At 46.4% G+C, this 26,169-nt stretch overlaps 1 protein-coding gene across 1 annotated transcript in view; it reads right to left on the bottom strand.

Annotated features, from left to right (window-relative positions):
- Window positions 1–1,684: 1,684 nt before the first annotated feature.
- Window positions 1,685–26,169, bottom strand: part of Sptbn1 (spectrin beta, non-erythrocytic 1) — a 127,377-nt gene continuing 102,892 nt past the window's right edge. The window contains 17 exon segments of the mRNA XM_038319572.2: window positions 1,685–3,002; window positions 3,660–3,702; window positions 4,891–5,064; window positions 5,907–6,145; window positions 10,391–10,454; window positions 10,976–11,085; window positions 11,771–11,967; window positions 13,836–13,920; window positions 15,241–15,379; window positions 16,663–16,907; window positions 20,348–20,722; window positions 21,016–21,220; window positions 22,486–22,616; window positions 23,412–23,693; window positions 23,845–23,934; window positions 24,346–24,570; window positions 25,759–26,022. Of these exon segments, the coding sequence (XP_038175500.1) occupies window positions 2,784–3,002; window positions 3,660–3,702; window positions 4,891–5,064; window positions 5,907–6,145; window positions 10,391–10,454; window positions 10,976–11,085; window positions 11,771–11,967; window positions 13,836–13,920; window positions 15,241–15,379; window positions 16,663–16,907; window positions 20,348–20,722; window positions 21,016–21,220; window positions 22,486–22,616; window positions 23,412–23,693; window positions 23,845–23,934; window positions 24,346–24,570; window positions 25,759–26,022 (3,087 nt within the window). The 3' untranslated portion in view covers window positions 1,685–2,783.

Here is a 26,169-nt window from a genome sequence, read left to right on the forward strand (position 1 = left end):
GCAGAAGGTGTAAACTAAGATAATCACATGTGAGGGAACAAGGCCCTACAACCCACAAGATGTTACAGGCAGTAAGAAAGCACCTGATTTGCGCACCAAGTATTGGCTTCAAAACACAGTCTGTGCCATCTCCATGAAGTGGACAGACAGTTCCATTAGAACGGAGGCAGCGGCAGCGACTCTCAACCTTCATTAGTGCTGCGGCCCTTTAGTAGAGATCTTCATGTTGTGGTGACCCCAATCATCAAACTATCTCATTGCTACTTCCTAACTGTAACTTTGCTACCGCTATGAATTGTAATGCAAATATCTGATATACAGGATGTACAACTCCCAAAGGGGTTGTGAGCCACAGGTTGAGAACCTCTGCCTTAGATGAAGCCCTTGGATGGGAGATGAAAACACCGAGCAATGATTTTCCTTAGAAAATTAGGCTTGAAGGACAATGGAAATAATTCACTAAAACAATCTAAAAGGCCCCTGCACTCTTATGTAGACGCTCCTGGGGGATGAGCTGTGAGCTCAGGTGTAGGCCCATATTTTGGTATGGCATAGGAGCCATAGGCCCGGTCTGAGGTGGTCACGTAGCTTTGCAGACAAGCTGTCTCAGCTTAACAACAGCCTGGATGTGCTGCTCCTACTTTCGTTATTAATGTAGATCACCTGAGGAGAGGTGTTGGCTGAAGCTGATCAGGATGTTTGGTGCTCCTTCCTTTCGTAATTTGGAGGATGTCTTACAGAAATGCTAATTCATGGCCTACGTGACAGCTAGCATACTCGCAAGTACGTGACAGAAGGCCATTCACCTGGTTACCTAGGATACAGCCTAATGTGTTTTCCCGCTCAATTGTTGTGATGAGATGTAAACTGTTTGGAGAATAAATGAAGGATCATATCTTGCCCTTCAAAGGATGATCATGTAAGCTGTGTCTGATTATTCCTCGCGACTCCGTTCCAGTTTAGTTAGGGAAAATAGTTATCTATGTGGGGCCCACACGGCGCTCGACACTCAGGGCCTTGTGGAACTCTCCCAGGTTCCACTCTACCCAGATGCCCCATAGAGAAAGTCCCTGTGTTTCTGTGATATAAAAATGCCTTCTCTGTAGACTCAGCTGCAGGAAGCTGCTAGCATCCCACTGCCTCCATTCCCACTTGAGACAATGGGTCTCCAAAGTGTGGCAAATATTTGAAGGGACAAGCGAAGGCCAAACAGAAACTTTCAAGCCCAGTTGCTTCTTGTGGCTCCATCATATCCACCCTCCAGGATGTCTGGGGACAGGTGCACAACAACCCAGGGCTCAGCAAGGAGCAGGCATTGGTCGAGTGCAGAAGTTCTTTGTCTAGTGCTTTTCGCTGATAACTTGACCTTGATCAGAACAAAAGTAAAATACTCATTATCCCTTGCTAGTCTTCAGAGAACACTTACCTATCCCTATGTCAGGGCCCGAGGCTACAGCAAGCTACGAAACACATTTGCGTGTGTCGTCACTCAACACCCTATTCATTCTTCATTTGCTATGGCTTTCAAAGCCAGGTGTGCCCCCCCCCCCACACACACACCTGAAGTGTGACAGAGGAACCCAGATTCGTGATATAATGCTTTCTGTTCGCTCTTTCTTCCCTTGCACTTTCTCTAATAGGCATGCATGCACAGGAGAGGAAAAACACCCATTAGTCACTAGGCTAGATTTAAAAGCATTTAATGACATAGCATATATTTAACAGATAGGGCAAAAGTTGAGAGGGACAGGTCGTACGATGGAGCACCAGGCCTGAGCAACCACTCCCTATCCAGGCTCAGACTCTGGAGTTCATTCTTATCAATGCCATTTTGATTGTGCAGTAAGATGAAAACTTGTCATTACAATAGTTACAGTGACAGAGAAATGCACACCATGTATCAAATAGCAAGGTAATGAAGCGAATTATAACAGTGTGGTCACGCACAAGCAAGTAACCATTAGAGTAACATTACTTTGTCCAGTAAATGCTTCAGTTCCACTTATACGCTTACCAGTGATTTAAAGGGTTTATTATACATCTAGTTTTATTATACTTTGTACTAGAATTATCTCAAACATACAATATAATGTATTTCAGAAAAAAAGATTGAAATTACAGATTATTTAAAACCTTATCAGTTTTCTATTCCTTCTTGTATACTGACATTCTGAACGGTCACAGCAACTGCTGCAGGAGAGCCGCATGTCACGTGTTAGTTAAGTGATGCCAGACACAAACTGTTTGGCCTGGAGGTTTACATGGAGCTGCGCTATGGCTGCAGCGAGAGACCACGATACACAATCTGTTTAGTAAAGGTTATATACCCAGCGTGGGCACTTGGAATAGTCAAGACTCAGGGTAACCACTGAAGTGAACGGAGAATAGTGTCAGGAAATCAGTCCATCGTCTCTGGAGAGCACAGGGAATATTGTGTAAGCACCGCTGCTTTGCAAACCAACAGCATCAGAGGCGGGTTATTTCCAACACAGCCTCACAAAATTGAGGAACAGCTTAAATATTGAGATCTAATCTATATAATTTCATTAAAAAAATCTGGCCTTCCCTCTGCACCTCAAACTTTTGTAACTTGGAGATAAAGTGTTTAGGTATGTTTCCCCCACCCTCAGAAATACTCTATAAATTAAAAAATTTATTTTTAAAAAAAGAAGAACAAAATCAACTACATGGAGGAACATTAGGCACAGAGTAATGTGTTGGTCTGAGCTTGCATGCTGGACTCTCACTGAAAAGGTCAGAGAAGGGCAGGACGAGAGGGAAGTTCACTTCTTTTTGCCAAAAAGGCTGAACCGCTTCTCTTTGTCTTTCTCTTTGTCCTTCTCCCTCTTGCCGGGACTAGACTCGCTGGTGATGGTGACGACGCTGGTGGGTAAGGTCTGCGCCCGGCTGGATGCTGGCGTACTCTGGGTGCTGGCGGACAGGTCATGTTTGTCGGAGGAGATGGCAGAGGAGATGGCCTGGATCCATGTGTTCATTTCCTCCTAGACAGGGGAAGGGACACAGGTGAGAGCTGGTTAAGACGGGTGAGCACGCGATGTTTGGGTCTCTGCGAGCAGCGCCTCTAACTGGGTTCACTGCTCCTGAGGGCATCACTGAAGAGTGGAGATGGCTACGGCTCAGCTTCGCAGATGAGCTCAGGGCTATGGCACCCGTAGGCCACTCTGGGGTTTAGTCCTACGCACCTACAGGGGCTAGAAGACTAGTCTCAGGCTGCAAGATACCATTCTCACCCTAGAAAGTACTCTCCCCACTGCCCTGAAAGCAGAACAAAAACCATTTGAGATTAAAACGCTGCACATATTGTCATCACTGAGGTAACCCTCTCTTCTCCAAGGTGGGGCAGTTTTCAGTAATGGAGCACAGTGCAGAGCCTTCTGACGGGGCATCAGGACACGCACCCTGTCCTGGGCCACCTCACTGTGCCTTGCCCCACAAGGAGCAGGAGGCAAGGTCTCCGCTCCAAGGCTCCAGAGGATCTGGTGAATGTTGCACTAGCTTTCCTTCCTTGGTGAGGGACAGCAAGGTGACATTTACTGCTTTGGGGCCAAGTGTTAGTGACTATGGAGACCAGAGAGACATCCCACAAATACTCCCACGCTCTTCAGTATCCGGGAAAACGAAACTAAGTAGTAACTTACGTCATCTTTGGCTTGGAAGAGGTACTCGTTGCCATCATTTAGTCTGTAATTTCAAGAAAATGATATTTTACAATTGTGTAGAAATTTATGTTAAAAAGTTAAAAAAAAATTAAAAATCCCTTATCTAGTGTGAATTATAAGCAGGTCTTGGGACTGACCTCAGAAACACCAACAGAGCTACATGCACCATTGACTGCGCAGGCCCAGCGACAGCCCCTGCATTAGTCATGCATTAGCAGACTGACCCAATATGCACAGGCAATCTGGTCCTTTAATCCAACAGAAAGACCAAAAACACCCCAACCACAAGAAAGCTTGGCCTTGTTATGGCAAATACCACTTGGATTCTTGATCGATGATCAAAAAGGAATTCAAGAGATAACTTCAAAAATAGTTAAGGGGTCAGACTATCTGGAACTCTTGTGATAAGATGTCTGTCTCTATGGTCCAAAGTCTCTGTTGCCATGCCAACTCTAACCATAACCCCCAGTGCCATCCTTGGCCCAGACGAACTAAGATACAACTTGTCGGGTCCCAGAGGAATAGGGTTATCAGTAGCAAACTAAGTAACCAACCAGCAAGATGTTTTGCTTTTGCACGCAAAGGTATTTTTAAAATCTGTGTGTGCATGCGCACTAACACAGGTTAAAAGACAACCCTTCCATGTGGGTCCTGAACAGAGAATCGGTGTAGTCAGGCTTGAGAAACAAAATGGTTTGCCTATTTCCAACCACAAGGAAAATGGGGTGTGGATGCGGCATGAGGGGTGTCTTCCACAAGGAGGAGTCATTTGGAAGCAGAAGTGTGGGAAGAGCTGGGGAGGACGGCCTGCATCACCCAACTACTTCCTGTTTGTCTCCTCAGGCTCTAGGGTGACTCACAGTGCCTCTCTGTAGCAAACAATGGTAACTCCTGCGTCTGCACAAGCCAGAGAGACTCAAAATCTTTTTTCAAGCTTCCATTGTATAGTGAGGTGTTAAAAGCCCACCAGCAGTGCCAGGGAGCAGAGTTCCAGTTCATGAAAGGAAGGCTCCTTCTCTTCGGAGTCCAGCTGCACAGCCGAGCACAGAGAAGTGCCCCTTGGTCCCACAAACCCAGTGAGTCTCAGACTGGGTGTTTGCTTTCTTAGGGACTGAGAATGTCAGGAGGAAGCACACCCATACAATGCTTTGTGGGAAAACCAACTCCTAGGGAGATGAACACACCCAGGCAAAGCTGTGACAATGCTCACCTTAGCTTGAACACATGCTTCTTCTTCTTGTAATCAAGGGCCACTTCGCAGACAGCCTCCTTCAAACTCACAGGGACCTCACTGTGGTAGGGGATGCCAGAAGCAGCACTCTTGGCGTCTTTATAGAAGCCCATTTCCTGGTTATTTATGACGCAATAAACATTGTGCCAGGACCTGAACGAGTGTGGCAGAGAAAGAAAGATCAGGGCTGTGTCTCACACTTGCTGAAAGAAACCAGAATCTCACAAGAAAAGGACCCGCACACACGTGCTACCCCTTGCTAAAAGCCTCAGAAAACTGAACTGACAGGGAATTGCTCCCACCCCCACTCCATGCAGCCTCTTTGGGCAGCCCATACGGCTCAGTAGCAGCTTCAGAGAAATGCAGCTCTCTGCACGGAGGGACACGTAAGCTATCCTTCTGTTGCACGCTGCACTTGCAGCTTTTCACTGATGTGCAGGGACAGGGCTCCTATCCTCAGGCACAAGCTCCCCCAGTCTCAGTGCCGCTCTGCGTGGGTGGACGCAGGGCTGTTAGCATCTATGGGGCCCTTGGGAGAGTTGGACTTGGGTGTGGTCCAGTGGTATGGCCTTGTATGACACAAGCCTTTGGAGAATGGATGCACACAGCAGTCTTGGACATCGGGGTGAGTAGCCAAGCACACAAGCTTTAGGGTTAGATGTGGTTTCCCTTCAGCTTTGCCCTTTGCTAGAGGTCTTGAAGAGTGTGCCTTTTTATCTGTCACAGCCCTGCTTCCTCATCAGCTAAATAATAAAACTAGAGACTGGCGGGAGAGGCGATGCAGAGACAGGCGTGTCACTGAGCGCTAAACCCCACAGTCACTTCACTTCAGGAAGACTGGTAAACCCCACTCCAGGAAGCTCCTCCCCAGGAAGAGCCACAGGCCCCATTCCCGCTCTTCCTGCCCACATACCCATCCCCAGGGAGCACGACCCCAGCCGGCCACCTCTGCAAGGGGGACTTCCCTTCCCACCTCCCACCTGGGCTGCCTTTACCTGCTCGAGGCCTTCTTATTGTGGGCCTCCCACTCATGCTTCCGATTGAGGAAGCCTTCCATCTGGGCCGCGGCTGTCTCTTGGGTCCTGGCTGGCAGGGTGGCAGCACTCTGGGCCGGAAGTGCAGATTTGGCCTTGCGGTCAGAGGTGGGAGAGGGAATGGGACTGGACTCTTTGGAGCTCGTCCTCTGCTCGGCAGCACCGTTGACCATCCCACTTGTTTCCACGGTTTCTGCCATCTAGGGACATTGGAGAGGCCGTTCAGCTAACCCCGAGAGCAAGGGGTGACCACATACGCTCCGACTCGCACACGTGGCTGCGTATAAAAGCCTGGCACAGATGGAGGCAGTACAGTAAAACCATTGCACACCCCGCAAAGCCAGCTGGACGCCAAGGACATTAGAAGGTGGGAACGGATTAATGCCCGCCCGCTAGCGGGGAAGTGAGAAAAGCGAAATGCCAGGGTGAGTTTTACTGCACTCTGCTCCTCTGATCGCTCTGTGTTCTCTGACATAGCTCAGATCATCTCCTCCGTGGTTACTTTAACACACAAAGACGATGGTGACAGTCACACATATTAAATGAGAGTGGACATTATACAGCAGCCACCTTGCAACCAAGGGTCTCACCAGCAGGGCTGAAGTAGAAGCAAAGGGGCATTCACAAACAGATGGAGAGACAATCCTATCAGAACTACACAGCATTCCCAGGTGCAACAACGAAACACCTTCGGTTTCTCAAAGAGGCTCCCTGGTTCTCCTCTGCCCCCCCCCCCAAATAAATACCACCATAAACACATGCAGAAATTAGGACAACAGTCATGCATCTCATAGCTATCCTCCCCGTTAGACTGTGGGACTTGAGAGCTGAAAGGAAACGAGGCAAGTCAACAAACAGCAACTGAACCACATCTGCCCAAGTTGAGCCGTAAGTGGGTTGTAGTTTTGGTTAAAGGAGTTGGAAAAGCCAATCACAGTCACTCAACACCACACAGCTATTTACCCCCAAACAAAGACAGAACCAGGGCCTTCCCCATCACGGGTGCTTGATCACGGTGCCTTGCTGCACTGAGACGGGAGCCCAGAGACAGCCAGGCTTCCAGCGGCTCTGACCCTTCAGTCTGCAGACGTCTTCAGGAGCGTTCCTTCCCAAGCTCACTTTAAATTGTAACCCAGACGGGTTTTCGGCTTTGGAAATGTAGTAGTGTCTTGATTCATTATGGTTTTCGGCCTGTGTACCACCAACTGTGTACCATTAACTGTAGCAGCCTCTGGCTGATATACCCAGGGCATGGATTAGCAAGTTACTAAAGCTGGGGGTGGCTGATGCTTTAGTGGATTACAGACAACCTGCACCCCTCATACACGGACAAACATGGAAGTATCAGTGGCACAGACATTAGCTATAATCCCCCACCACTGCTGCCCAGAGTCAGAGTGACACCCAGTTAGCAGCAACCTTGGCATTATAAAGAGGTAAACTGGCCACCACCACTTGAACACTCAGATCTGTCAACTCTCTTGCTTAGGTCTTATCTAGATTGATGGACCCAGTGCTTCACTCTAAACAAAGAGAATTTTCTGGGGAAATGACAATGAAAACTTGCCAATAGTACAGGGAATTATAAGCTTATGTAAACTATCATAATTAGCATCAAGGTTTAGGCTGTGACTAGAGACTGCGATCTTGAGGTTCTTTCTGATTAAAATTCATTATTCTCTTATCAATATGGTGAATGTATTATTGGGGCAAAAAGACGTGAGGGTGGGGGAGAGAGTGCTTGGTTTGCCTGGTCTGCAAGCAACAGTCTGCAGAAATGGTACAAGTAGCTGGGACTGCAGGGATATCCCATTACACCTGGCTCCTGGCTCCACTGTGAAGGGCAGGTTGTAGGAGGGGAAATAACCAAGACAAAACCCAGGTCAAAAGACTGTTGAGTGGATCTTACAGTTGACACATCTCTTCTAAAGAGATCTCAGGAAACTCCTGTCAGGAGCAAGTGTGAGCTGGTGTGGAAGGCCTGAGCCAGGTGAGTGCAGAGAGACATGGGTTAGTACACAGACACCAGAAAAAAAAATTTACTGCTGCAGCTTTGACTTGAAAACCACTAGTGGCAGAGACTCGGGTGGGCATTCATTTATCGGGGTTGGTCACATCTCAAGGTAGGTGAAGACAGGGGAAGTTTCTTCTGATGGAAATTCTGCAGCAAAAATTTTTTCTTTGGAGTTAGAAGGAAAGAGAAAACCCCAAACCAGTATGCAGAGATAATTAATGTTTACGTGAATGAATGAAATCACTAATCAAGGAAACGATGAAAATAAAAGGAACAAAAATGAATTTTAATGGACATGTGCTTGAAGCATGCCAACAGACAACACACCACTAGAGACAAACATCAAAAGCAAATCATAGTGATCAAACAATGGTACATGTGACCCCTGGCCCCTCCCCCGAGCTGTTGCTTCTCTTTAGCCTTTAGTTCAGAGTGCTTTCGTGGCCGGGCACATCTGAGACACTGAAATCAGGTGACATGAACGCAGCATGACAACGATTAGCACAGGAAACACCTGATTGGTTTTCAAAAGTACACGAAGCAACACCATTTTTGAGTTCATTAACATGAGTCTCTGCACCATCACCCAAAGGAAGGAAATTGCTATTTCTTCTTCCAATCCAATCCAAATGTTAAAAATATAGACAAAAATAGGCATCATGGCAATCCTGTCTTGTGTGCTTATGTGGGTTTTGTCTTTTGAATTTAAAAAAAAAAGCATTAAAATTTGGTATCAGTCTGGATGATACAAAATTTAAGTGCACACACACAGACACACATATATGGAAAGATCATATATGTGTATACATATATGATCAGTGACATAATATGATATGGGGCCATGAAGACATGGTCAGGGAACCCTAGTAACCAATGAAAAAGTTAAGAGTCCCCCCCCAATAAATTTGGATTTGTTTTAAGGCAGAGACCCAATAATGATGCATACTAGCCCAGAATATAAGAAGCTTGGCGTCTATCTAGATACCTATCTACGGCTCTAGGTAGATAGATATGTACATAGAGATTAGGAAAACAAACAAGATGCTATATGACGTTATCCTGACAAAAGAAAAAAAAATGCATCATGAAATGAAAAGACAAGTTAGACTTTGCTCATGGAAAACACATACCAAACAGGTCCTGACTCCACTAACAATCTAAATATGGCAAGGAAGCAAGGGAGTGTCTTGCAAGGTTTTTCTGCAATGTGAGTTTGGTTTGGTTTAGATCAGAACCAGGAAATCAACTTCCACCAGTTTTTACTCCTAAGGAAAAGGATTGCTGTTAAAATGTTTTCTATCCCCGCTAGTGGCCCGATACATGCCATCCTGAAGACTCCTTACTAGAGAACTCCACAAAGAATCTCGAGGAAAGGAATGAATCCCAGGATTCGCTGGAGACACACAAAACAGACTTTCTCTTTAGAGACAATGAAGTAACCCTCTAGGGCCAGGATGCCTCTCCAAGTGCTCCCAGGCTTGGGCCACTGAGTGGACCTTCAAGTAATCAGGATGAACCAAAATGGTTTTTGCTCCATTTGCTTAAAAAAGGACAACGTATTTTTGACACCCTGAAGTCTGACTGGATGGAGGCCTGACGTCTGGTAAGCAGACTTCTGAAACACGCTGAGAGCTGCTGGCACCGCCATGACCCGAGTGCTGACAGTGGTGACCAAGACAAAGCTGGCGGCAGCAGTCCCAGGCTGGCTAAGGTGTGTCGCTCAGAAGCCTACAGTTCTAGGCTGAGGACTTGGCAGAAAAGAGAGGATTACTGGGTTTGTACAAAGTAATAAATGACCTCAAAGTAGTAAGTGGCCTCAGAATGTTTGGGGTCCTGCACCTAAAACTTAAACAGCTCCCCAGCAAGATTATTCAGCTTCTTTCCTGTCGTTTCAGTGAATGCATTCTCCATGGAATGTTACAGAATGACTGCACACATAACCTTAGTAGTGAATGTCTCCTTCCTTACAAACCAGTCTTCCTAGTTACTACACTACCACAGGTTAGCAATACTTCTAATAACATAGCACCTAGAGCAGAGAACTGGGCCCTGTTAGTACAACTTGGATTGTTCGTACCTGTTAGACTCTAGTTTCCTCATTATGCTGTCATTTAATTTAAATTTCTCATGTAATAAAGTAAAAAGTTCACAATAAATAAACAAAAAAGTATGCTGCTTTAAGGCAATGAGCATCCAAATAAACATAAATTAAATGCAAACAAATATGAAATCAAGAAAGTTATGAATAAACTAAAATTTTTTAACACTTTGGGTGACATGGAAGTCAAGAGGTCAAAACCAACAGGACGTGGAAAGAGTGGTTCTTGACAAACGGCAGTGAACTTCACAGTCCAGACCATGAATGGTCACTAGCTGTCCGTCTGCTATTAAAGTTTTTGTAGTTTTGGTACGTTTGAGAGCGGTAACTAACCCGTGGAGATCCCTGTTCAGCTGGCAAACCATTCTGGGAAACTTGGTCTCCTTTTGAAGTATCCCTGTTAGGGTGGTTGGGAGAAAAGGGAAAGGAGAGAGGGGGAACAGAAAGAAGGGGAGAGAGAAAGAAAAAAAAAAGTATAAGCACCCTTCTTTCACATAATGCCACGCTCTTAAACTTGGCACTTTCAGACAGTACAATAGAGTTCAGCCCTCAGAAACACTGTCCCCACCCCACCACATAACTCCAGTGCCGGTGCTTCCATGGAGCGTATACACCATCAATAGCCTTTTGCAAATAGAAATCAGTTCTCCCTGCCACTGAAGCCTCTCCCCATGAGCCACATGTACGAGCGTACCGGCACAGAACTCTACACTGCACTCTGCAGTGAGACTGTTCTCCACGTAAAGTGCTCATCTGTCACTTAGGATGGATTCTAAACAGCATACATGGAATCATGAGCAGGGAGGATATGTGGCCTGGCTCCACACGGCAAGACTTAGCACGGGTGCCCTGTAACCTCTCTTTTATCACTGATGTCAACGGTCTAGCCCCTCCCCCACCTCACCCCCAGTGCCTCACCATTGCTGGGACTCAGCCTCCTCTGAAACCTTCGTGCTCGGCTCCGGAGAAGGCGGCCGCCTCTTTCTTTCTTCTTCCTCTTGCTGTCTGCGCACTTCCAGTAACTCCAACTAAGGGACAACAGGGAGCTGTTTACCATGGCTAAGATCCTTACTGCTCCTGAAGAAAGATCCTAGAAACCTGGGACACTTTTTCTAGTGGTTCATACTGGATAGCCTCAAGGGTCAGCACTCCAAATACAATGGCAGTGTGTCCAGGCGTGCTATAAGTACAGTCTAAACCTGTAAGGGACGAAGGGCTGTCTATCCTGGCTGGAAAATCCCTTTGGGTGGTTGTATGCCCTCTGGGAGTAGGGATTTAAGTTCAAAACTGAGCCCCGCATCTCTTAACTGGGTTAGGGAGGAAAAGCTGCCATGGGTTTTCTATGAAGTCTCAATTAAAACCCAGGACAGACCCACAGAAACTTTCAAGGAAGCCATTTGTATTATAGTAGAGAAACAGAGGAAAAAAAATAAAGTCACGAAACAGTCTACCTGAAATAAGTTCATTTCATGAGTAAAAAAACATACTCTAAAAGAATTCTGTTTTGATACATATTGGCTCTGCAGAAGAACAGAAGTCAGAAAGATCAGTACTCAGGCTCTACAGCTAAGTAAAGCTTTGGCTGGCAGAGAAGATCATCTGGGACGAGATGATTTAGCAGTGCTCCAAGACCAAGACACGGCCTGATACCCATTCAAATCCCGGAATCCACACCCACAGGCAAGACACTGCCCAGCACCCTGGGCTACTCACTGTGGTCAGCCTCTCCAGGGCGGAGAATCTCTCGTCCCAGGTCGCTGCAGACTTTTCAAATGCCTCGTGGCGCTTGATCAGCTTCTCCACTTCATCCACGCTCTGGCCAATTTCGCGGCTGGATAGGTATGGTTCCTGTCCGAGCAGCCAAGCCTCTGCCACACTGGCATCCCTTGAGAACTGATGGACCTCCAAAACTGCACAGGGAGCCAAGAGTGAGTGTGGATCACGGGGTCACATGACAGCACTACCCTAAGTACAGCTAGCTCACCATCTATGCAACCAAAATGCCATCAAACGTAAATTCAGTGAGCCACCCAGGCAACCTGTATGCTGCCGTAAGACACGTTACTAACGATAGGGTAATTTTCTTTAATTGAGTTTTGATTTAAACACACACACACACACAAAATACTATTTTAACATGTAATCACCACAAAATATTGTTGTCTTTTAACTTTTATCTGTTTGCCAAGCATAAATACAAGTTAAATTTTATACACAAGCACATACTGCAACATCAGTTTAAGACTATTTCCATTTCCAAAGAGCCTTGTGTAGACAGTGGCTCTCAAGTGGACTGTCCAGGCCTAGAATGTATTCTAATGACAGGGCCCTAATTCTAAGAGATAAACCTGCAGAGCTCTACAGGACACACAGCCTACATGTGTCAGGCTATCGGGTAGAGCAGGCACACACAGAGCAGCTTGTATTGGCAATTGTGTTAGTATAGTTTGCTCTGGGAGACTGAGGGGGTGGATTGCACATAAGGGAAGAGGCAGGCTTCTTTCCAAATGCTGTTTCCTCTACGTGAAGAAAAAGGTCTCCTCCCACTGAAGTTACGAGGAAGGAGGTGGATTTGAATTGGCTTGACAGAAAGGCCAACAGCAGTCTCTGCGCATCTCACTCAGCCGTGTCTAGGGCCAGTAAGAACTGACTGTGGGCAGTTATCAGGGTAGGGAGCAAGCTGGCTTCATCTGGACATTGTGATGGATGCCCCCAACATGTCAACTGAGAAGGAACTAGGAAACTGTCAATTCTTCAAGGTGGGTTCCATACAAATTATCACTGTAAACCCAGGCAACAGCGTGGTATCCAATTCACAGCAGTTTATGATACAGGTTTTGCTACACAAAATGAAGCTGCCCCAGACTTCTTACAACCGGCAAATAAAATCCTCAATAACAGAATGGCCCCAAATATGATGCTCCTTTTAATATTCAATCAACCATGAGGTGCTATTCTTAAATTTTAAATCCAACGAGGGCTCATAGTTCCAGGCACACACGCATACACTTACACATGCACACTCATAGAGAGAGAGAGAGAGAGAGAGAGAGAGAGAGAGAGAGAGAGAGAGAGACAGATAGATAGATAGACAGACAGACAGACAGACAGATAGATAGAACTATTTTTTGTCTTTTGAGACAGAGTCTCTCTACATAGCCTTGTCTGTTCTTAGAACTTGCTACGTAGAGTAGGCTAGCCTTGAACTCACAGAGAACCATATGCTTCTACCTTCCCAGTGCTGGGATTAAAGGCATATACCACCATGCCCTGCATATTTTTTTAAAGATTTACTTATTTATTATATATACAGTGTTCTGCCAGAAGAGAACACCAAATCGTAGTATAAATAGTTGTGATCCACCATGTGGTTGCTGGGAATTGAACTCAGGACCTTTGAAAGAGCCATCTCTCTCCAGCCCCACCCTGTATATCTGTATTATTTGTGTGTGTTCATTTGAGCACAGGTGCCCATAGAAGCCAGAGATGTTAGACGCCCTGAAGCTGGAGCTATACTGGGTATGAGTCTCTGAAATGGGTGCTAGGAACCGAATCAGGTTCTCTGGGAGGGTAGTAAAAGTCCTCAACCACTGAGCCATCTCTTCATTGGGGCCACTCCCACTAGCCAATAAGCAATAACAGATGGAGAGAGAAACATTTAAAACCTTGAAATCATTAAGTAATAATATTACATCAAAGAAAAAAACACAAAAAATTGCATGCTTTCCATAGATACCCAAGAAGAACAGAAAGAGAAGTGAAATATGTTTGTCCTTACTCAGTCTTAGCCATTCCCATCGGTCTTCCCACTTGTCAATCATTTCTTTTCTTTTTTCTGTCAACTGCAGTAACTTTTCCTTGATCTGCAGGAAATACAAGGGCCTTAGTAAAACACTGCAATCTTCGGTCTTTCCCCTCGATGGTCCTTTTGTACAGGAACATTTATTTTCCCTAGGCTGAGAAGCATCAGCTTGAGTGTATCTTTTATGTCTTGGCAGTGCCGAGAACACGGCTGCCTTTGCGGAGGGCGGGAGCTCTGTCTGAAGCTGACTGTGGTGAGGTAGCACACTACGCTTGGCCTCACGGGGCTGCAGGGCTCCTGGTAACTCCCACTCTGAAGAGAAGGACAATAACACTGGCAAAGCCTTGGCTTCTCTGAGAGACTCCATTCCTGTGAAGGATGCTACGTAAGGGATGCCACCATCCTAACCAGAACCTGAGACCATCCGTCAAGGAGGCCAAATACAACACAGGTGGAGCCACAACAGTGTCCGCTGACGAGCTCACTGGCTGTTGTTAACCTGACAACAGTGTCCGCGGACGAGCTCACTGGCTGTTGTTACACCTGACATCAGTGTCTGCGGATGAGCTCACTGGCTGTTGTTACACCTGACATCAGTGTCTGCGGACGAGCTCACTGGCTGTTGTTACACCTGACATCAGTGTCTGCGGACGAGCTCACTGGCTGTTGTTACACCTGACATCAGTGTCTGCGGACGAGCTCACTGGCTGTTGTTACACCTGACATCAGTGTCTGCAGATGAGCTCACTGGCTGTTGTTACACCTGACATCAGTGTCTGCGGACGAGCTCACTGGCTGTTGTTACACCTGACATCAGTGTCTGCGGATGAGCTCACTGGCTGTTGTTAACCTGACAACAGTGTCCGCTGATGAGCTCACTGGCTGTTGTTACACCTGACAACAGTGCCCGCGGACGAGCTCATTGGCTATTGTTATACCTGGGATCCTCAAAAATGATCTCTGGTAAACAATTACCGACTCGGGGCCTACAGTTTCATGTAACAGTCACTCTAGGCAGGCAGAGTAAGTTTCAAAATTATGCAAAGGAGTGTATTTATTGCACATGTGCAGTAGATCCTGTTGAAGTAGGTCCTGTAGCAACACAACTACACAGAATAAAAATATTAGAAAAAACTCTAACTACGACGAGCACGTGGACTTGACTCTTGCCATTCCTTAATACTGTACAATGATTTACCCTGTGTTAGGTATTAGATGGGATCCAGAGATGTTTTGAAGTTATGAATAAATCTGTGCCATTTCACATAAGGTATCTAACCACCCATGAATTCTACTTTCCCTGGAGATTCTGAGAGACAATGACAGACATGATGCAAAATAAAACCATTTTCTACCCTGACGCTGGCCGAGTTCATCCTACCTCCTCAGAAGCATAGTGTTTCCTTGCCAGCAGGGATTTCCCAAGTTCAATGCAAGTTGTGAAACTGTCATTGCGAGCATCAATCTCAGCTTTGATACCTTGATGATTATTCATTAACAGTTCAACAGAGGACACATCCCTGTAAGAAAGTAACATCTTCTTCAAGAGACCATAGGCTTTAAGACATAATCAGAAGGAAACTGACAGCCTAACTGTCCTTTTAGGGCTGATTCACAGCCCTCACTCAGGCCTAGTCAATGGGACAAAGTTTAGTGATGCTTAACTCAGAACCAGCTAGCTCAAAGGCAGGCATCTTCGGTTACATACAAGAAAGCCACCACCTTTCCATTCATGTCTTTACCTTCAAACACAGTGCAGTTAGCTGTAACAAAGAATAGCTGATGGTTGATGTCTTCGAGAATAAAGAACTACAAAACCAGATGTGGAAGGAAGAACACACCTATAATCCCAGCACTTGGGAGGCTGAAAACAGGAGAATTGTAGGTTTGAGGCCAGCTTGGCCATAGAGACCCTATCTCAACAAAGCAAAGCAAACCAGAAGAGAAGAGAAGCAGCAGGCTTGGTAATGTGTACCTGTAATCCCAGAGGTACAGCCAGCTGAGTTTGTACAGCCAGCACACATCTGAGGTACAGTCTCAATAATAATATAATAATAATAATAATAATAATAATAATAATAATAATAAAATTATAAAAATTTAAGCCTAGCGCATCAGCTACTTGGGAGGCTGGTGCAGAGGGATTGCAGTTCAAGACCTAACCATTCAGTGAGAGTTTGCTTCAGAGAGGCTGGGGGCGGGGGTACAGACGGGAGGATAACAGCGGGTTGGGATGCAGTTCAGCAGTAGAGTGCTTTCTCCACATGCATAGTGCTTTCTCCACATGCATAGGGCCCAGTTCAATGGCCAGCAGTGCGCATGGGTCAAAATCAATAGAGCCTGGCCAAGGACACAGCTGCTTCTTAAGACATAAATAAGCTTCACTGGTCATGCCCTTTATTCCTCTGTCAGCAGGAGCTGGCAAGGGTGGACTGTTGGCTATGTAGGCCCTTACTCTGTCCATCTATAAACTCCAATGCTTTGAATGAAAGCAATCTAAAGGGAAGACACAAATCATTTCAGGACACTTTTGAAACAAATGTCAAGGGTCAACAACACCTTTGTAATACATATGGAAATGAACAATGACTTTTTAATATAACAAAGACACAGAAAAACAACCTGAAAAAAGCCTGAGTGGGAAGGCCTGGGTGGGTATGCAACATGAGGGTGTGAGGGTGAGAACCTAGGAGAGGTAAACTTCACCCATGGCTCCTTGTTCCCTAGCAACGGTGTATGGTGGACAACTGCAGGAAGGAGGCTCCTCTCTGGACACCCTCACCTCAAAGGCTAGGAGCCTTACCGTGGTTTCTCCTGGGCCTCGATCTGCCGGATAACATCTTCCATCCAGAGCATGAGGTCCCGGACCATGCTGAAGAAGCGGAACTTGTCTCCCGTGTCCACCAGCCGCACCCTGCGACCCTCACAAGCATCCAGCAGGGACTTCCAGGCTTCCAGGACCTCATTCTCACGTTTCTGGATGTCATCAGCCTTGTCCCCTGCGTAGGCTGCCTGGAGGCGGGCTGCGTCCTCCTGCAGCTGCTTCACCTGGGGAGTTACAGGGGAGAAAAACCAGGTTTCACTACTGTGGCCTTGCCCATCAGCCGCTTCCTTTCCTTACCTACGGCTCCACATACACAGAAATGGGGAGAGCATTAGTTTGGGGCCTGTGCCCCTTTACAAGCTCTTGTTTCACTGAGTACAGCCAAGCCATGAAACCTCAAACCTACAGAGCTATGCTCTTAAGTTCTGTCCAAATAATAAACCAAATGAAATGCTACAGGAACACAGAGAGCTGAGGTACCCTGGGACATAAAGACACTGTTGGTGGGGACACATGTAGATATATTCCAAGACAGAAATACCTTGACTGGCTGGGTGCGGTGGCACATATCAATAATCCCCAAACTCAAGGTAGATGCAGGAGGATCAAGAACTCAAGGTTATCCTCAGCTATATAGTAAATTCTAAGCCAGCCTAGGCTACATAAGACCCTAACTTTAAAAAAAAGGGGGGGGGGGAGCTGACAGATGGTTCAGCATTTGCCATAAAAGCCTGATGACTTTGAGTTTTAACACCCAACTACACACAACAGGAGGGACTAACTCTACAGTGCTGTCACCTGACCTACACATACACAGCTGAGTATTGTTTTAAAAGCATTAACACTCTTTCTGTGCCAAAGGGTGAAAAACAGGCTATTACTTTAGATAATGGTGGGGGGTTGCCATTATAATAGAAATCAGTGACTATTTTATACTTTCCTTTCTTTCTTTTTGAGACACAGTTTCTTTATGTAGCTCTGGCTATCCTGAAACTCACTATGTAACCAAGTTACAAACTCAAAGACTCAAAGACTCAAACTCAGAGACTCCCCCACCTCTGCCTCCCGAGTACTGGGACTAAATGTGTACACTACCATACCTAGCTAACAATCTTACACTTAGGTGTCCATTTTCATTATGTTGTACACGAAACACTTAACATGTTAGCAGTGTCATACATCGACATGTAAGTCTGACATTATCTGCTGATAAAACTCTGTGACCAAAGTCTACAGACAATAGTCCTGGGTGAGCCTACTGATGGCTATAAAAAAGTATTTGGAAAAATGCCAGGTGAGGACCTTCCAGGGACAATGAGATGCAGACATCCAATGCTATTGGGAAACGGTAGACTACTGACCCTTAATTGAACAAAAGGACTTTAAATGGTGCCAAGAACATGAAGTTTCTGAGAAAGATATGCAGAACAATCAGTGGGATTTGGTTTCCATGTTGGGAAGTCATCTCCAAGACTGAATTACACTGAAGGTATGTATCTCAGACCATCATGAGCAGGCTTGTAGGAAATTATCATCTTTTCTTGTGCCTCTGGTTAGTTTTTTTTCATATTCTGTCAGTAAAGGTGGAAGAAGCTAGCGCAGTGCAAGTTCACACGGCGATCAGCCACTCAGATTGTCACTGCACCGACTGCTCCCATCCCGCGTCTCTGATCTCGTGTGCAATGGAAACAGTGGCAGGTCAAGCTGGCACGAGAGAACACAGCCAAACGAGACTAGGAGCCTGCGCCAAGGCATCTGCTCTGCACTGATTTGGTGGGTCAGTGCCTGCAGGAGGGGTCACACATCTTTTTATGGCTCTAAAGAGCTTCCTCAGTGACGGATGAGGTAGATGGAATCCCGCAGACTTGAGGGAGTTGGGTTTTGTCCTGCGGTTGTTAAGCCTCACCATGCTCACGAGGCAAAGGGATTTCATAAAAAACAGGAAGCACTCTAACCGTCTCTCAAGCCTCCTGTAGTTCTACAGTGAAGATGTCCATCCACACCCCCACCCCTAGACAGAGTTTCCCCGTGCAGCTTCGGAGTCTGTCCTGGAACTCGCTCTATACACCAGGCTGGCCCGAAACTCAGAGATCCACCTGTAATTAGTTTCATAAATGCAGAGGAAGGACCTGATTCCTGGCTGTCTCTAGGCATCTCATCCTTAGTGTTCATTATATAGCCCTGACGGGGACATATTTTCAGACATTACTGTCGGGCTTCTGTGTATAAGACATCTCAACCCTCAAAGCATAGAGAGGGAAATTAACTCACATCCACAGAAAGTGGCGGAACTCAGAATCTAAACGGAGGTCAGAAGATAACAGCAGGGCTGGAGAGATGTTAAGAGCACTGGCTGCTCTTCCAGAGGTCCTGAGTTCAATTCCCAGCAACCACATGGTGGCTCACAACCATCTGTACTGAGATCTGGCGCCCTCCTCTGGCGTGCGGGCATACATGGAGGCAGAATGTTATATACATAATAAACAAATCTTAAAAAAAAAAAAAAAGAAGATAACAGCAGTCAAGAGGATCCCTTTACAGAACAAGCCCTAAGTACTGAGGCATGGTGAGGCTGATGGTACTCAACTGAGCTCACCAGGGCCAAATCTGGGTCTTCACTGGTGGGGATGTGGGTTAAGTGTTTACTGGAACATAGCCTCTGCCCATTCAGGTTGCTTGTCCTAAGAGAGCAGCACGGCACCCATGACCAACAGACACAGCATCACCACAGTCAAAACTACATGCTATCTGGCCTCCTGCTGACCCTGCACGAGTCCGTTTGCTCTTAATAAGCAAGAACAGAACTCCAGACCCGCTCAGGATTAAAAACTTAAACAAAACTGGCTTCTTCTCTAGAACAACATTTTTCAACTGCAAGATCTCAGACTAACCAGGAGGCCACAGAGGCTGACGAGACAGTGACACACCAGAGTCTCCTGCTACACTGTTCACTTTGTCAACACCCTGGAGCACGTTTTAATGCTAAGTCACTTCACACAGTGCTAGGGCTAAAAGGCCAGGTGTGTTAAAATGTTAGGGTCCAGTCTCTACTAGAAAGGAGACCCAAAGAGAAGACAAGGGATCTTGGGGGGAGGGGGGAGGAGAAAGTCTGGAATACATGTGACAAGAAAGAACAAGTGGGGTCCATCTGAGGAAAGGAAGCAAAGTGGGTGAGGGAACAACGAGTGGGCAGCAGGGGGAGGGGAATGACAGAAACAAATAAAGAAACACCTGTTTATCAAAATGCCATGGGATTTATCACTGTCTGCTAACCTAAACAATTAATAAAAGTAATCAATGCAGAAAGATAAACTTCTATTATCCAAATAAAAAAAAGTACAGCTTTCTTTCTTGGGATGGTTGGAAAACAAAAAAGGTATTATTTTCAAAGTGATCCTGACGGTCACATAAACATAAGAGAAACTCGTGTTGCGGCCTCTTGCCCATGAATACGTGTGCATCTATCTAAATTAAACACTAGCATTTCATATAACATTACTTCCAAGTAGGACAAGTTCAGGATTATACAGATTGCAAAGCTTTCATATGTGGGGAGCATGTATGTGTATGCACGTGTTTAACTAGGGTAATCATTTCAGCTATGTTCTGAAGAGCCACGAGACACAGAGAGGCTCATGATGCACAAAGATGCATAAAGACCCACCTGAGTGCCCAGAGCCTGGATGTCATGCTCAAAGGTGGTGTGCATTCTCTGTAAGGTCTCCACAGTGTTCTGATCTCTCCCAAGCTCCTCAGGGAGTTTCTTGTGTTTGTCCTGGATGCGGCCAAAGATCTCCTTGGCATCATGATAAAACTTATGCAGTTCATAGGAGGCAGCGAGAATCTGTGTTCTCGTGTCAATGAGCTCTAGGAGGTCAGCCCAGGCTTCATTGAGACCGTCTTTCCACTCAGCAATGGTGGCAGCATCTGAATGTCCAGAGTTGATGAGGTCATCTGCCATATGATTGACTGTATCCACGCGCTCCTGCCCAATGTTTCCGGTGTCTCGAGCAAATTCTCGGAACCGTTCTTGTAACATCTGAAATGGGAGCGCACATAAGAAACCACTGAGACCACTGCTTTCCCACCCCATCACACAAATGCTGCTGGGAAGAACTTTCAAGGGAGAGGCACAAGACGATACGCAAGCCCCAAGAAGCACAGATGTCTATTGCAGAACCCATCTGGCCTCTTGTGGAGAGGTAATCCAACCCATAACAAAGTCACCTGACAAAAGCAATGACCTCCGATGTGAGTCTAGGCATCACATTTGGTACGGCTTTTCTAGACCACCACCCACTGCATACCGCTGACTCTCCCCGAAGTACTTGCCGTGACATGCTCATAGTCCTGTCCCAACTCATGTGACCCTGCGACCACTTCCCTCTCAGCAATCCACTGTTCCAGGTCGTCGACCTCCCTGTTGAGCTGGAAGAGCCTGTGCCTCTCGTCAAGTTTTCCTCTCCTTTCTTCAGCGAGGTCCTTCAGGCCGGCATACAGCTTATCCACTTTTGACTGCCGCATGCTGATACGCTCGCTGAAAGAGAGAAGTAGCAGTGAAGGAAGGACTTCAAATATCTTCTTCTGGGGCAAAACTAATAAGCGAAGATAATGTGTTACATCAAATTTCTCCAGAGAAGCTTCTGTTTAACCTGTTTTGTCTAAAAAAATAAAGCTCTGGATGACCTCCATTTCAAATGCTGTTGAGTGGGTAGGGACTGATGTGTGGGCAGTAATGGAGGCCGAAGGCCACCGTGTACAATGACTGCATTGCTGGCTCTGCGGTCTCAGTTTTAACTACTAAAAATTAATGCAAATGCTGGAACTATCATCCATTGCTATCCACCAGGTTCTTCTCTGGGCTGTGTGCTCCTCCCTGCTGGCAGAGCTGGCTCTGGCTGCTCCTGCTTCCTCAGTCACAAGTATAACAGGAGAACAGGTCCCACTCCCTTGAATTTCTCACCAGAATTACATCTCAGAATAGAAGATCAGGAGGGAGGACTCGCTGCTGCCTGCTCTTTCTCGGGAATGAGATACGAACACTGACGGACCTCACGTACCTTTCCCAACCTGCCTGGTGGTGGATAAACAAACACACCAAGCCAGTTCCTTTTCTTTCTTAGTCCTAAAAGGAGGTTCTTGAGAAGGCCTGACAGGACTGCTTCTCTTCAAATGGGCACAGCAGCCTAGTGAATGGAAGAACGCACACCCTCACTTGTTCCCTCTGGTTTCCTGGGCACCACTGTGCAGAAGTTAGGAAGTGCTACCAGTTGGCTACCGCTTGTTTTTCCTGAGAGCCATTTCATGTCACAGGTCTAGGTATTCTTGTCTCTAAGCACTCTTAAATTACTGCTTTCTCAAACTGACATTTTTCTTTTTTAAGACAAGGTCTCATTATGTAATCCTGCCTAGCATATAACTGGCTATGTAAACCAGGCTGGCTTTGAACTCAGAGATCTAACTGCCTCTGCTTCCTGAATTCTGGCATTACAGGCATGCAGCACCACACCTGGCCTAAACTGGCTAACTTTTTCAACCAAAGTATGTGCTTCATCACCTCTATCTGTAGGTCAACATATACTTACAACTTATGACTTTAATGTTTCAACTGGGTCTTGGCCAACATGAGATATTTAATCCACGAGAGCAACTTGTCAGTGTAACAATGTACCTTTCTTATGCGACCTAAACTCGAGTCAATGACCCACTCTACCACTACTGTATGATGAATGGCGAGTTAGTAAGACACCTTCACTGAAGAATCAGCAGCATGCCTGGCCTCACTCTCGAGGTATCACTCACCTTTCGGGATGGCTGTCAGCCACCAGGCCCCGGCTAGTCTTGGAGAGCTGGTGTACTGTCTCTGCATAGTCCTCAACAGCTTGTTCCAAAATCTGATGCTTTTTCAACATGGAGACAGCACTCTGCTCATCCTGCAAAGAAACAGACTGTCAAAACCACAGCCAGACACTCTGCCTGGGGTGATAAGTTAGCTGCACGGTGGGGTGGGGCAAGAGGAAGTATCACCAGAAAGGAAAAACCAGTATGATAAGGCCATGAACACTGACACATTTTGAAATCATTACTGGGGACTAAAGGAGGCTTTTGCAAAGGGGAGCATGTAGTGTGACCCCAAAACTCCTCTAAGGTAAAGGGGAGATTAATTAAGTCTAATGTATCTTAGCTAGCTAACCCCCCCACACCTGTCAAGTGTGTCCATGACAGTATTCTACAGTCTTAAAGTGCTTTAAAATGGTCTCAAAACTATTGTACGTCATGTAGCCTGGGTGATGCTACAAATTGAGAAGATGTGCTATTATAAAAGTAAATGGGCCAGGCATGGTGGAACATGCCTGCAATTCCTACACTTGGGAGGCAGAGGCAGGTGCAGCTCTGTGAGTTCAAGGCCAGCTCAGTCATAGCTATACAGTGAAGCCTTGTTTCAAACAAAAAGATTAAAAAAGAAGATAGCCAGACATAGCAGAATCTATTTATAATCAGTCCACGGCATGAGTTTGAAGCCTATCTTGCTATGTATTAAGTTCTAGAACTTCACGTTTCACATACTTTTGTACCAGACCTTAAGGGAACGACAGTCAGATTTTCGAGGCCTCTCTTCACTTCTTAGCCTCTAGAGGCAGCAGGTGAGATGTGCCACAAAGTCATCATGCAGCTAATGGGCATGAGCAGAGCCCTCTCCCCAAGCAGAGCTGGGAGGCTTCTCTCACCTTGGCCTTTTCCTCAGACATCATGTACAGTTCCTGTTCACTCATCCAAGCCTCTGCTTCAGCTGCATCAAAGTAGTACTGCTGGGCTTTGTGTGCCTCCTCCAGCCGTCTATGGCGTTTCTCTGTCTCCTCAATGAGGAGCCCCCACAGTTGCTTCAGGTCGGCGAGTCTCTGCCTGATAGCCTCAGCATTGAGGCTGCTGCTATCTGTGATGATGTTTTGGCTCCTCTCAAAGATGTCATCAATACGAGGCTGGTGTCCTTGGATTTCTTTCTGGAGGGTCTGTGCGGAAGAGGCAGAAACAGTTTTGCTAAATGGCCACGGCCTGATATACTTATTAGAATCCAAAAACCATCAAAGCCCTTTCATTGCCTCTGCCGTATGATTCGGTCATTCTTTACCAGACACAGCCGGCCCAGGTAGAAACGCTTACCTGATTTTTCTTTATTAACAGCTGCACAGTTTGAAGGTTATGGCCATGATCTGTGGACGTTGCCAAAGGCATCCTCTCACCAACCCACAGCTGGAAAGAATTAGAAGTAAGCAGTCGTCACGACCACATGGAAACACAGACTGCCCAAGCCAGAGCACAAGGAGGGAGGGAAAAGCAGAGAGGAAGGACCCAGTCTGCCTTCAAAGGGCTGCCAGGGCATACAGCTGCTTCCTCTTGGACATGAGGTAGGGGTTAGTCTTCAGAGTTCTTGGTGCTGGGCACACTGTGAACCCTGTGGTTAGTTTAAGTCCTATTCTAGTGGCACTGAGATTCTGGAATATCTTTAGAACGCCAGAAAGAAGAGTGCTGCATTTGCATGTGGGGGTGGGGCAGATCAACAGAACCTGCAGGATGGGCTATGAGGGTGCAGTTCACTGATGTGGGCCTAGGTAGTATCAGAGAAGCAAAGGATGAGCTTTGGGCCAACCGAGGCCTACTCACGATTTCGTCCTCCACATCCCTGTTGAATTGGTGGATCTCTTTGGAGGCTAACAGATTGTGCTTCCTCTCATTCAAGGGCTCCAGGAGCTCCATGAACTTGGTCTGCACGGTGAGGCGCTTGCTGTCCACCTCATCGGTGCTCTTCCCCTCCTGACTCAGTGCCTGCGCTTGGCTCTGGAGCTCCTCGATCTCCTTCTTCCGCACTTCCATCTGATTCTCCAGCATCTAAGGGAGCAAGACTGCATCAGAGCCAGAGCCAACACACACTCCGTCTGGGGCTTTGTTCTGGGCACTGACTAAAGCCTAAGGCTGAATGGAAGAATACAAACTTAACACAGCAGAGAGGGCAAAGAAGAGAGCACCAGCTAATCTCTAAAGCATCCCTCTCTGGGACTTAAAGCTTGGTGGGACATTAAAATTTAATCCGGAACTCAGGGAAAAGAAAGGCAGGGAGAAAGTGCTACTGATGCCTACACAGAAGTTCGCTTCTCTATTAAAAGGGAGAACATTCTTGAGGCTCTCACTCTTTTTGGCTAGAAAATGTTAACTTCATTTCTTCAACCCAGAGCTCTGCCTAGAATCACGCTAGGTAACGAGGGATCACAACAGCCGTGCACTGATGAACTGAGCAGGAGTGACACAGGAGGACTCGCTGAGGAGACCACAGGACGTCACATGCCAGGGAACTGGCGCTGGAGGCTGTGACTGTCCTGGGAAGAGGCGGCAGTCACAACCAAACACTACCCGTCTAACTCCATCAGTGCACAGTATCCCCAAGAACAAACCATGGAGCAAAAGGGTGAATGCCCCCTTTGGATGAAGGAACCAGGCTCAGCACCCTGGCTGTGAGCCACCTGTGAACCCAGGTCCTCTGGAAGAGCAACTGGTGCTCTTCATAGCTGAGCTCTCCAGTCCCTGATAATATACTTCTAAAAAACACAACTGTTTTCTCATTAATTCAGGGTAAAGTCATCTGTCTTAAGAATCACCTACCACAATATATATATATATATATATATACCTTTCATTTCCTTTACCATCTACCAAATAGACAGTGAACAATTCAGAGTAGATAGCAGACAGTTCCTTCTGTTCAGCCACCATCTATTTAAGACATTATACAGAAGGACAAATACGGTTATTCTCATAGAGATGTTACTCAACCACTGAATGATGACAGCACTCATCAGTAAAATCTACAAAGAAATATTCCCATGCATCGACACTCAAAACTTTACTAATTAGTCTTTCCAGATGACTCTGGAAAGGCCGCCACAGTCAGGGCAAGCAGTTCTCTGGGAGGCTAAGGCCTTCTCATGGAAGAGGGATGGCAGGGAATCTTGATAAATAAGGATGAAGATGAAAGCCATGAACCAGGCAGAGCCCAGGGAGACAGCTGTCTTGTTCACTTGCCTGTTGCTTTTTCAGCAGAATATTGACGCTGGTAAGATCTTTGCCATAGTCGTCAGACTGAATCTGGCTCTCCAGGCCATGGAGCCATTTGTCTAGATCTGCACAGCTCTGTGTGAACAGCTCAGCCTTATTTGCATCGAAGAGCCGCTGGGCCTTGGTCTGGGTGGTGGACTCAAGGACTTCCCACATTTTATGTAAACCAGTGAGTTTCTCCCTCACCACAGCTTCTGTTTCTGGCTTCTCTGAAATGAGCTGCATTCCTTCCTAGAGAACACAAACCAATGAGGTTAAAAAAAATTTTTTTTTTGCAAGAGAATAAATGTCACCGTGAAGACACAAAAACCAATCCTTGAGACATTTCTTCCCCCTACTTCCCATGTTTACCCATGAAGTTACTGCTGGGTAAAACCA

This window comes from Arvicola amphibius, chromosome 1 (genome assembly GCF_903992535.2).
Source record: "Arvicola amphibius chromosome 1, mArvAmp1.2, whole genome shotgun sequence".
In the NCBI taxonomy this organism is placed as follows: Eukaryota; Metazoa; Chordata; class Mammalia; order Rodentia; family Cricetidae; genus Arvicola; species Arvicola amphibius.